Raw genomic sequence first — 13,524 nt, forward strand, 5'->3', positions numbered from 1 at the left:
GAAGGAGGGAATCCTGGGCCACCCCGCAATTACTTCTTGCTTTCCCTGGGATGATCGAGGATGGAAGTTGTAAGTTAATGATCACGAGACGCAAACATAAACGAGGGTCTGAATGGGGTTTAGTGTTTAGTGTTATTTGCACATATTTTTTAGTATTTGCTGTTACATTGGCCAATTTTTATGTTTACTGTTTCCGGAGAAAATACTGTTAAGTCTTAAAGGGTTTTTCGTGAAAAATTGTAGCATTGTACATGTTATCTGCTCTTAAAAAATCGGATAAAATCACTCATGAACTTAGAGAAAATTTTCGGATTTCTCCTCGGAAATCTTCGGTAGTCTTCGGACATCTTCGGACATCTTCGGTAGCCTTTGGAAATCTTCGGCAGTGTTTGGAAATCGTCAGAAAATAGCCGAAAACGTTTTCATATACTAAATAAAATATTATTGGCCTTTTTGGAGCCGTTTTTGTTTCTTTCTGGATAAAATTTACTGTTACAGTAAATTTATGCCCAAAAGTTTACTGTACCATGTTACAGTGCCAAAAGATTGAGTGTTTAGGGACGGACCATTATTTTCTTGGAGGGGGGGGGGATGAAAAATTTTCCTTTGCAAACTTTTTTTTTAGTTTACGCACCTCTGCAAACTTTTTTTCGAAATTCTTACTATTTTTTGTTATACATGTCGTGTTTGCAAACAATTTATTTTGTCTTTCCAGGCCCTGCAAACAATTTTTTTCAATATTTTTCATCCCCCTTCCCCCCCCCCTCCAAAAAAAAAAGGTCCGTCCCTTAGTGTTATCTAGGTACCCCATTCAGACACTCATGAACGCATTACACAAATATTGGATATGAATCAAAGACAAGAATAGTCGCTTATCATCGATTTTCTTTGCATGAAGCGACAGGGAGTATTTCTACTCCCCCGGGATGGGATGCTAGTCCAACACAGGACACCCAGCATTTTATAAACATAACGGTGGTAAAAAATGATGAAGAGAGATATTATTATGTGTCTAAATCGAAGGGAATATGACTTATGTATACGAATACCGATACCATGCACAGCGAGTTTTGTTTTGTTTTATTCCTGTAACATACCTTTTTCAACTGATTGTTACCACAGGTCTCCCAGCTGTTATAGTGGGCTTGATAGCAGCCATCAGGCCTGAGACATATGACATGAGTAAGACTTACTACAAGGACGTCATGTGTGGATCACTGAAACTTACCGCGGAGATTATGCGTGACAGGTTGGTTCAAATGACCGTTAAGTGCATTCGTGACTTTGCCCAATGGTATCGCCGGCACTTGAAAATAGTTCGATCCTTCGAGATGAATTTTTTATCTTTTCCACGAAGAGTCAGCTGCGAGCATTCAGTGGATAAATTTTTGTGCCGTTTTTAAGTCAGTCTGTTTACATTTTAGTTACAACATAGCTTTTATTTTTTTGCCGGCAAGAAACGTCCCGATGTGACTTAATTAAGTCAAATGTCAACTTTTTCCCCTTTGTAAAGTATTTTAAATACTGTAGCCTTGTTAATAGTTATAACCTAAAGCTAAGCGAAGGTTAATGAGGGATTGACTGACCATAAAAAATTGAACTGAAAAAATTTCAATCTCCTATCAATAATTTTTTTTTAAATATTTTCAAGGTGTTGGCTTCATGATGGAGAATGGCTGTATAAAGCACCAATCTTGGCAATTCTTTTGGTAAGCCAAAATTATTTTCCATAAACGATTCTCCAAAAATAATACTGAATGACTAAGCATGCTAAGTGTCCGAAGGTAAAGGCTGCGTCGAACCTAGTGGCCCATACTCCTGAAGCTTATCCAAATATAAGTTTGGTAAGTAATTCAAATAACCGAATTCATCATTCAGCTAAAAACGTCTCTTTTGTATTTTTTTTAAGGTCAATCTTGCAATCTTTGTGGTTCTGTTACGAGTGATATTTACCAAGATATCGACAAAATATCAAACAGACAACGTGGAAAAGACCAAGTACGTGGCATTCACAAGCTACAAAAGCCTACATAACAAAATCGTCTATCATGTTAACTTAACTGCACTGTTTAGACAATTCTAGACAAAATTAATCGTAAGGCTAAGAAACATTACAACCCTAATCTTAACCTAGCCGAAAAAGATGGCTGTTTTAAAGAAGCTACATCACGGAAATCATGTTCGCGGATTTTTGGTCTAAGCTGTTCTGAAATAAATGGTAGTCAGCTTAACCCATGAAAAATGTTATGTTAGCTTTTCTTTGAACATCTAAAAGAAGATATAAACTTATTTTGCGTAGAGAAAGAAAACCACGGCTAATAGTATTATTTAAAAAAACAGGCGGAAACAACGTGAAAAGTTTAGCCTCAATTTTCCAAGTTGCAATACATTTCCATCCGTGTCATCCACAGCCAAAGACGCTTGTTAACGGTTTCAGTGTCCATAAAGCAATTTTTAATAAAAATGGACCATTATTTTTAGATTTCCTACGACACAAATATATATTTTGGTTGTTCAAAAATCTGTTAAAATCCATGACAAAGCCCCTTTTAAGTTGGTAAGGGCCGGCACGTTTTACTACAGCAGCGTTTAAATAAGACCTGCAGTTAATCGTGTCGCACTTTTTATTTCACAGGAGAGGACTGAAGAGTGTGGCTGCTCTTCTGCCATTGCTGGGTGTCACGTGGTTGCTGGGGTTTGTTGTTCACTGGAGTGAAGTCCTGCTGTATCTGTTTATCATTCTCAACTCATTGCAGGTATAATACAAAGTTATTCCAAGTCAGTTCCCTCCTATTGCTGCTCAGGAAAAGAGCGTCAGTTGTCCCAAATGCGATCTGTAATTTAAGTCAAAAGACCGTTACGTTTACTCCTTTGTTCTTTCTCAATTCCTTTCGACGTTCCCTTCTTGTGAAGCCGCTAGGAGAATGGGGAGGAGGGATGTTCTCCTCTCTTCTCCATTCTTCCCGCGAACTTCGTAGTTAGTTTTACCGGCTTCCGACCGCCATAATTCTCACTTTGTTCTGCGCTTTCTGTCATTTTCGTTTGTTATTGCTTGTATATACACAGTACACTGAGCCAAAGAAATGTCTAGTCTATCGACGAGGATCCTTCAGCCATCAAAGAGGCTGGGCCAAACGGAGACGAAAGTTTTCGGCATGCGTCCACTTGCTTCTCCGTTTGGCCAGGACTTGCGTGCACTTGCGTTGAATTGCGTTCAATTTGGTCGAGATTAAATTTACACGCAAGTTTTTCACCGTTTGACCTCCTAACACAAGTCAACGCAAGTCTTCCTGTTTAGTTCAAGTTCCGTATTGCCGTGCGCGACGTAGCATTGAAATGGCTTTTTTGACACTTGCGTGCATTTGCGAGTTAACTGGCAAGTCCGTTTGGCCAGCCAACGCAAGTCTGTACGCAAGTTCAACTTGAGACTTCTTGTGCCCACTTGCGTTACAGTTTGGCCAGGGTTTAACACTCACTCGTTTCTTTCTTGGCTCTACAGGGTCTGGCGTTCTGTATTTTCCACAGCCTTTTGGATGACCAGGTGAATTATTTTACGTTGTAACTGGACATTATACAAACCGCCATTTGACGGCTACACTGACTGCAAAACCGCACCAATGTCGTATGTTTTTTCAGAAGAATTCTTCCAGCGCTAAAGCTTTTCTGTCATTTTTTTACAATTAGATAAGAGAGAGCTTGATCAGATCTATAAGAAGAACACGAATGAAGCCCATGGCCAGATTTGACAGATCCTCGATTGCTTCAACAAGCACACAGTTAACACCTCCAGGTACACTTGGTATTCCTACTCTGACTTAAGTCGAGATGAAGTTACTCGTTCACCGGATAATGATGCCTCTTGGAAATGTTCTACATGCAGATATTAAAACTTAATGACTGGTTCCAAGGTTAACCCTGAGCATTGAGATTCTTGGGAAACAAAACCAACTGGTTTCCTGAGGGACCAGTAAGTGAGTGAAAATAATCGATAAAATCGAACGACGTTTCGGAGTCGTCATGACACCATTTTCAGTAAGTGATTTGTAACAAAGCACACGGGCGGTCGTCTTTCAACATTCGCGGGTTACAGTGCATTGTTACTCTCTGACGTCATAGATTTTACAATGTTGCCCGCTCAGAAACTTTTGGCGGGAAACGGTTTTATTGTGAGATGTCATGTGATCTCGAAGAAGCCAATGAGAGTGCGCGCTGTTGGGGAAAAAATCCAGCTTTATTATAACGTTTATCTCTGATAAATTTTACCGTACTTGTCTAACATAGATGTGGGCATAAATCTTTTAGCGACAATTTACTCTTCTCATGATTTTCTTTTGTTTTACTGTAGGATCCATTAATGGAAGAGAGAACTTCAAACACCGCGGAGATATTCAAACATCCAAGTCTTTCGACACTAAACTATAAATCATGAATATAAACTTGTAAATATTCTGAGTGTTTCTTATTTACACTAAGCATTCACAGTTAAATCCGCAGACAGAAAAACTAGAAAACTCTCAACGCAATTATCAACGGTCAGTAACATTATTGTACAAAGTAGTTTCACAAAAACTTGTTCATCTTTTTTGTGACGGCAGAATTAGTGAAAGCAGTCGGTGTAGTCGGTGTAGGGTGTAAGAAATGTTTCTAAATCCTTCGACATTTTTCGTGTCGAGAGCAAGTTGTAGGCTAGATTTACACGAAATAATTCTTGTATTACTTAGACTTACCATAATATAAGGCTGTCGCATGCGACAAGATCGGCCCTAGACCCCCTAAGGTAGAAAAACACGGAAGGTGTGGGGGGGGGGGGGGGGGGGCTCCACAGAAGTATTTATAAACCCAGAATGAACAAGGACCGAGCGACAAATTTGACAGAATTGGCCAATTTTTTCATGTTGTGCTCTTAGAGACGTAGCTCCATCAGGTTTTGTAGGAAAGTCGGTTCTTTGTGAAGAACTATAAAATGATAGAAATATAGGGAAGCACTTTACCTTGTACGTTTGCTAACAAGTCGATGTAAATGAGCTGAATAAATAGTCTTCTTCTAAAGTATTCACTGTAGTTCGAATAGTTTCTATCAAATAAATATGTAGATTCAATGAGTGGAGTGTAAATAAGCCATTTAAAAGTTTCCTTTTACCTCCGACAATTCCGGCGTAGAACCCGAAATTTCTTGTGCCTAAACTCAACTTCGTATCCATTCCATTACACTAAATCATAATCAAAGAAAACTATAACTTCAACTCCCTTTTCACTTTGTAAATATTAATGTAAACCTCCAAGCTCTTTTCGGGCGGGGCTTCCCCGTATCGGCCGCTATGGGGAGTACGGCTCCCGCTTCCCCCCAGGGTGTTAAAAAATCGCCAACCGCCAACATAGTATGACGGCGTTTTTTATTTGTTCACGTGCGATCTTTTACGAGACCTCGACGGCTAAAAATATTAGCGTTCTGTCCTGATCACCCTAAGTTAGACCAAATCCGTAATTTACACACCAAAAGAGACGACGAGCATCCCCGTTCAATTCAGGGAGTCCATCCAGTGTTCTTGGTTCTCCTGCCGTTCTGTACCACGGCTCCCATCCCACTCAAAAACTCTAATAAAGGCAAGTTCACAACAATGAACCAATGAAAATTGGCATATATTTTTTCAGTACATTAGACGTGTGCCGTGTGTGCGAGCGAGTTATGGAGGCTTTTGAACCGAGAAAAAGAGATAGTTACTGATTCAGGGGCTTTTAAGGCAAGGACATTATTAGTTTACCCCACGAGCACATCTGGTTCCGCCATTAACTGATGGAAGCTGAATTGATCGATGTCTTTACAATGTTAACAAAAAACTACAAAATAAAACATGTAAAACACTATAAAATGCCAGTTATAAGCCCCCTTTTGAGACCCATTTGTTTGGTAATGAAAAAGGTCTGTTAGAAGTCCCCTTAGGATAAATTGATGTTTTCGTAGTTTGGCGCCCTCGCTTTGTATTTTTAGCTTATTGCTCTCCTGCGGTCTCTATAAGGCCCCGTCCACACTGACCCGGGTAAATTTGAAAACGCATCTTTTTTTTCTCCGGTTAGGCCAACCGTCCACACTGAACCGGCGTTTTCGGTAACCGAAAACGGAGCTTTTCCAAAACGCTCTCCAGAGTGGGTATCTTTTTCAAATTTACCCGGGTTAATGAGGACGGAAAACATTTTACGCGGCGTTTTCAAATTCTCCGTTTTCAAATTGACCCGAGGATCTCAATGACGGGGAAATTCATGCGGCCGCTTCCGAAAGAAAATTCGTTAACTGATCGTCTGATTAGAGAAAAATAAAATGATTCTTATTTTTTTTCTTTCACGGTTTCGATCAGTCAAAGCTTTTGAGGCGACGAAAAGCGTCCTTATTTGTTCGTGAATACGAGCCCACAGAAAGCCTCAAAACTATTTTTTGCCTGCATGTTTTTGTCCGTCAGGAGTCAAAACATTTTGATTAGCATACAGGATAACCAATGAACAGTAAATAAGGAAAATCCCGTGCAGCGTTTGATGACGTGAACCAATCAGATACCGCCTCTTGGTTGAGGGCGTGCAGTGAAACATTTGGCGCGCAATTTGAATAAGTTATTCGGCTTCTTCGGGAGAGCGAACGAAGAACATGGGAAACATTTTGACCACTGCAACGCTCAAACTTTCGCGTCTTTTCAGCTAATAGCCGACAGACCCAGCGATAAATAACTCTGAAGCTGTTACTGTAACTACAGAAACACAAGGAACATTGTTGTCCGGAAAACCTTGGTAAGTAAGATGAGTAATTATTTTAGTTTCGATTCGGACCGAATTGTTTTATTCTCAGAGAGCTGATCACAACTTCGAATCAAACATTTTCATTGCCACTGGTGTTCTTGCAAATACGTAACCAATATGATTAGTCAGTTTCTTGTTCTCTTCATTTCAGAGGCTAGCGACCGCAGGATTTACTCAAAGACAGCACGAAACGAAACGTGTACTCCAAAACGTTCGTGAAATAATCATGGCGGACAATGCGGACGTCTCTCTTTAAACGTCGATGGCTATGCCAGGTACGTTTGCTTGTTTATGTTCTCTTGGTAAGTTTTTTTTTTTACCCGTAGTTTTAATACACGTCGTGAACTTTGACCAGCTTTCTATAAACTACTTTAAGAAACTCATTTAACACATTTGAAAAGCGTAAACTGATAACAAAGAAAGACGCGAGAGTATAAATTGGAATGACCGATTTAAAACAAAAAGCGCCGGAAAGGGCTTTACCGTATATTTTTCTTCATTTGATTTTTACTGTAATCAGTTTAAGGTTATGTGCGTACAGACCTATTTAATATCGTATAGGCAAAATAATCTAACAAATTGGTGTGATTTCGGGCAACATTTCCATATACAAACGTTAATATATTTAATTATGCATGTCTCGATCTTCATGATTTCGGGTTGTGTAAAGTAAACTACAGGCATAATAAGGTATAAGGTAACTTATAGATCCAAAAATATTTCATTTAGGAGTATAAATTAACTCAGTTTTTCTTTGCCGTTGCCTTTTTCAGTTTGGTTCCTTCCGTACTCGTCAAGCAGTCAGTCCATTGTCCTGAGTTAGCAGTCCGTGCCCTTCCAAACTTCAACATATCTTCGTCCAATGTCCTCGGCCTCAACGTCGTCTTGGCAACGCAAGGCACAAGTTTTTCCTGGTAGTGGTTAGTGTGGTTCTTTGTGGGTAGGGAAGGGTGGGTAAATAGAGCTCTGGATGAACCTTACATTCGGCTTTCGTTCGGCCTATATTCGGCTTATACGACTGTTTCGGCTTAACGTGATTTAGACAGTTTAGTTAGTGCTGGGTGGGTTGGGTTTGGGCCTCCCTTTTCCTTTCTTGGGTTTCCCAATTCGGCCTTCGAATGTTTCATTCGGTCAATAATTCGGCACCAATTATTCGGTTTCGGCTTTTCTTCGGAATACTTCGGCTTTATTTCGACAAGACTTCGGCTTGACTTTGGCTTTTGCGCAATCTCCCGCTTAGTGTTTTGTTGAAAAGTTTTTTCTTATTCAAGTTCCTTTCAATGACAGAACTTTCCCTGTTATTGACTGGAACTTTATCCCTTTTAACGACAGCATTACCGCTGTTATTAACAGGGTCGTTTTCGGTTCAAGGTTCATCCAGTTAATTAATATAATTTATCGATTAATTAATGTATTTAATGGCAAAACTTAGGAAACTAGAGAATGACCGCTCAACACAGGAACGAAGATGGTTTTATTTTCTCCTGTCACGTTAAGTTGTCAGTTTTCTTGTTACAGGTAGCTAATTAGTGTAGGCTCGCACTTGCGAGTGTTGTTCAGCGCCAAGGCTTTAAGTAGTTAGCTGGGAATCTATGACAAAGCACACATCCTAGTTAATATCGCTTGCAAACTTCAGCCTAGACAGCCTCCAAAAACAATCTACTGGACAATTCAACAACAAGATGCATTCTATGAGAAGATCTCCATCTATATATAGACAGTGAAGAGACAGACAGCACAGCACAGAAGTTACTTATAGTTACTTGAGAGGCTTTTCTCGCTTACAGGCGGTGTTAGCAACCAGACATACACTTGTCTCTTTGTTAGCGTTGCCTGGTGGGACGAGTCTTATCAAGGAATCCGCTTGCATTGCACCTCGCAGGCGCAGGAAGCTTAGACCGTCTACAAATTGTAGGCGTTGGTAGCCTTCACTTCCGGCCGAGCAACTGGAGTCACTTGGAAACTGGATCGACACTAGCTTTCTCGATAAACAGCTGTGAAGACCTCTTAAGTTATATGATACTAAGGCCTGGAGAAAGGAGAGCCACAATCGACCTCGATAGACAGTAATAGAAAAAATTAGTTTAATTGACGCAACATCGACGAGCCAAGACAACCAGGACATATGGACAAGGAGAAAACATTGGACACATGCAGCAATAGCGAAAGCACATGAAGAAAACAGCACCCCTTCTTATCGCATCTGAATTGATAGGCAAGAAAGTGTAACTATATATATGTCTGAATTTATCAAAACCGGGTCAAAGAAAAGTGACGTCAGTATTCTTGAACAAGTACGTTACTGCGCGAATTGGCTTACAACGTCACAAGAAAGGGGGAAAAAAAAAAAAAAAAAAAAAGAAATACAGCGCTGAAAGGTAGAGGAGAGAGAGGAGAAGAGAAAAAAAGACTGACATTCCCTTTAGTTTTTATATCATGGAGTTTGGAGATAGTTTCTGGCGAGAAAAAACCCCGTTTACAGCGATTTTCGCTTTAAACGGTGAAAATTTCCTTGACCTGGTTTTGATAAATTCAGACATATATATAGACAGCATAAAAATAATTATAAAACTAGTTTGAACCACACTGGTGAATATTGGATCGATTTCGGACTCATTTCCACATAGTCTAGCTAAAACAAAAACCGTGTTTGAAGAATGTCAGTTAATTGACACGATTTTATAAAAAAAAATGTCACTTTTACATTTGTCCTTATTCACTGACGTGGTACATGCTACAACAATTATTCATTCTGAGGTCGGTGAATAATTGTTAATTTATGAGAGTTATTTTGAAGGTAATATAAAGCCATATTTATTAAATTATAACATGAGAGTTGTTGATGTGTTTTTGTAGTTTTTGCCGCACGCGCGGATGAATGCTATAAGACTTTGGAATGTAACCCGCCCTCTTGACTACATTGTTTGTTTCCTTTGTGACTTAAGCCTCAATTGTCTATTGCTTGGAAAAACCACCAAATTTACTTTAGAAGTTACAAACCAAGGCGAAACAGACATTGTGGACTTTAGTGCGGGATACATTCCAGCGTTATACAGCATAGCCTCGCTTCGGCTCTGGCTCGGTAAACGGTTCGGTTCGGTTCGGCTTCTTTCGGAACGTTTCGATGTTATTCGGCTCTCGGCTTAAACCAGGAATTAACTACAAGGGCCTAGTATCGCGTTTTTCTCGATAGCAGGCCAATGAGAAACCCAAATAAATGTCCGAGCAGCCCTGCGTGTTCCACGAGCAGTGTCGGGTTTTGTAGACACAGGAACATTCTTGGTTTCTCTGGGCACTTTTTTTCAATTAGGAGCGCACCCCCTCATGGATTAATTTAGGTCCTGTGGCATAGTTTAATCTAATGTACTTCAGAAGTGTTGCAATAATAGTCTTTTAAAAATGTAAGCATAGCATAGCCTAACTATTTCGACGAGTATAATAAGGCATTTTAAATCAACTGTTTTGTGTTTACAAAATACATTTTGTAAGGTTTATGCTTAGATCTTCTATTCCGTTGGAGCTCATTTTCGGGAGCAAAAAACGACCGCGGCATAAAACAAGACTGATTTGAGAATAAAAATTACTTTACAGTTAACAGTGTGCTTTGTCGTTATTTCGTGAGTTTCTTTTGACTGGATTTAAAAAGAACTAACTCTAACGCATTTATTTTCAGGGATGCGCGCTTCACACTCTATAAGCTAACTGGTTCGTCGAACATTTCTCCTTCCTTTATATGAAGGTGGAAAGGGGTTATGTTAATGTCTCTTGTCCACTTTCGGGGACGTCTTCGTTACTGAAAAATTGCATCCACTGATCGCTTTCCAACATTAAAAACGTTACATTGTAGGATTAAAAAGCTTTTTTTAAAAAAAAAATCAGATGTAAAGTGCTAAATCGTTTATTATATATTTTAAGGACGTAGTGGATTATAATTCCGTCTATCACGTTTATAAGTTTATTGTACGAACTAATTATCTTCATGTTATGCCTGATCAAAGCGCCCAGCTTGAAAATAAAAATAACTTTTGCACAAAAGGCTTGTTTGGTCGTATTTTGTGTTCTTTTGTTCTGAATACTGTAAATAACTAATAGAGTTCTAACGCCGCTTTTTACTTTCAGGGATTTGCTCGCAGCCTTGTCACATTTTTATTTTTATTTCATCACTCTCTGGCTGATTGCTTTACCAGGCGTTCATTTTCGGGAACGTGTCCGAAGAACATTTACAAATCTTCAGAACGTGATATTTCAACAATAATTTTTTGAAGTACCTCAGCTAGCAACGTATGGTGGTCCATTTTTTGAGATTTCTTGATCGAGCTTCATTTTTTCGTCTTGTTAAGAAACGCTCATTTTCGTCGGCGTTAAACGCGTACTGTACAATTCGTGTATGCCCATTTGCGGGGGCAAACGAATTTCCACAACACCCGTTTTCGTCGGCATAAAACGAGGAACCGTACAGAACAGTCCATTTTCGGGGACAAACGAATTTTTACAACCTAGTTTTTCGTTTGGTGTTGCTTCAGATGAAGAAACAACTAAAAGACAAAGTTTACCGTCAGTTAACACCAGAAGCTTTCTCCAGATTGGATCTGAACGACATCATGGCATTAAAAACTGAGGTATGTTCCCATGGTTACTAGCTGGACATCGTTAGATTAATTCACATCTGTTATTCCTTTTTCGGTTCGCATTATAGGTAGATAACCACGTGCGACCATCTGTAATTGATTGTTCAGCCCTCCACGGACCTTTTCTTTTCTAACGGACAAAGGAGACTTGGTAAGTATTGCTCTGTAGATTCAACTTTTTAGCCTCCTTCAATGTTTTCAATTTCGAATTATTTAAGAGTTAAGTCTTTGAAGAGTTTTTGCAGATCTGCATGTTTACTTACACTTTGATATACAACAGAAAAGTAGTCAGATGCCCTACCCGACAGCAAACCGGCCTGTAGGCAAGCAAAAGTGAGCGATTTTATGGTTATTAACTCTGGTTATTAACTCATATCAAAGTCAAGTCTTTACAGGTTTCTTTTGTGTTGCCTCGATAAAGCCAGTACAAAAAACAAACGAACAAGTGGTTAGTCCATTAACAGATTTGAAGGATGGAGTCTACCCCAAGTGACGCTTGATTGTGAGTATAATGTGGGAAATATTTGCCGGCTACTATACAAATTAACAGTTTACTAAACAAGCCAGAAAAGTAAAGAAACATATGAACTAGAACTTTTTACAGTAAATCGATTTAAAGAACACAAAGATCAAATCAAGATCAACGGACACTAAAGTAGAGTTGAAATGATTAAAAACCGCGATGATTTGCATTTGGGAAAATTGTCTTGGTGTACCTCAAAATTCTCATAACAAAACAGGGAATGTATGAGATTGACCTTAGGAAAATTCATGTTTCGTGTACGAGACTGAAAAGGCAAAGTGTGAAATGTAATGTTCGCAATTTTTCATCAATAATCAACATCCAAATGCAACTGAATCCATTGCTGTCATGTTGTTTTACAAAAATGTTTTGAACAAAGGACTTCAAGAGACGGGTTGACATTAAGCGTTTTCGCCCGTTTTTCAGTCGATGTATCTGTTAAGTATCTGAGATCTATCTAAGTATCTGCGACATTGTAGTGACGTTCTTGGAAGGTCTTTTTGTTGTCTACTAATGCATCCATAAAGTTTTGTACAAACCCAGGTTGCCAATAGATGACCGAGTCGTCGTTATATTGGAATGCAGCTTGTTTCCCAGCACGTCCCGACATTATTGGGGCCCATTGCAATACATAGAGAGCTCTGAGGCAATCAGCTGTTTATCCAGTCACACTTCCAAGTGTTTTGATTAAGTGACGACCACCACAAACGCCAAGCAGTCTAGAGCCTGGGCTGGCCTTGTTTTCGTCAATAGGCACAACAGATCTACACCAAGAGAGTTGGTTGCGGAGCCTTCCGTCTGCATCAGACAAGCAGGCCCACATGCTTGCATGGACATTCCACCAAGCCCTCGGCAGAAAACCGTCATTTGAACAGTATCCTTTATCCTTTGCCATATTGATAGAATGGAATTTATTTCTGCTTAGCCCTGAAAACAACATGAAAATAGGCTTTATTATAGGACGTAAAACCACTGCATGTAAGGGGAGGGTCTTTGGGTCTTGTGGGAGATCCCTGCAGCTATTCAAAAGGGCTAGCAAAACGCTCCTTGATATCGCATATCATTATAACCTCATTAGAATTTCCAAGAAAAAATTTCCATCGGAAGCTGCTGTTTCTATGTACATCGTCAACATAAAAATATCTATGAAGAGAATGAAGAGAAATTTCAGTCTATGACATTGAGAGAGAAGATATGTTTCTAAAAACTCAACTTCAGAAAAACAAAAAACAGTTTCAGTAACCTTTCTCAATTTCCGCTTTAGGTCTGGTGATGTTTCTTTTCTTTATTTCTCTAAGCGGGCCTACATACTGGTGAAATGTCCTGCCCTTGCTATATACTATATATGTCTTATGTCTTTGCTAGATATGTCCTAGTTGGGAAATTCAATTTATATTTTTCAGCTTTGTAGGTAACCAGTATCATTCCAACTACAACCTTAGTCCTGTTTACGGGCCTCCCAACCTGGATCGCTGTTTGGAAAATCAGATAAGTACCTGGTCATCTATAATCGTAAAACACGCACCCATGCATACATCTACCAGCGTTAGATCCACCCGACTCCGGGGTCTGAGGATCAGCTTCGCC

At 39.4% G+C, this 13,524-nt stretch overlaps 1 protein-coding gene across 1 annotated transcript in view; it reads left to right on the plus strand.

Annotated features, from left to right (window-relative positions):
- Positions 1-5,099, plus strand: part of LOC144642634 (uncharacterized) — a 33,397-nt gene extending 28,298 nt beyond the window's left edge. The window contains 7 exon segments of the mRNA XM_078501655.1: positions 1,123-1,249; positions 1,652-1,709; positions 1,910-1,998; positions 2,636-2,756; positions 3,500-3,541; positions 3,685-3,790; positions 4,346-5,099. Coding sequence (XP_078357781.1) covers positions 1,123-1,249; positions 1,652-1,709; positions 1,910-1,998; positions 2,636-2,756; positions 3,500-3,541; positions 3,685-3,790; positions 4,346-4,422 — 620 coding nt within the window. The 3' untranslated portion in view covers positions 4,423-5,099.
- The last annotated feature ends 8,425 nt before the right edge of the window (positions 5,100-13,524 follow it).

This window comes from Oculina patagonica, chromosome 2 (assembly GCF_052425735.1).
Source record: "Oculina patagonica isolate OP01 chromosome 2, crgOcupat, whole genome shotgun sequence".
In the NCBI taxonomy this organism is placed as follows: Eukaryota; Metazoa; Cnidaria; class Anthozoa; order Scleractinia; family Oculinidae; genus Oculina; species Oculina patagonica.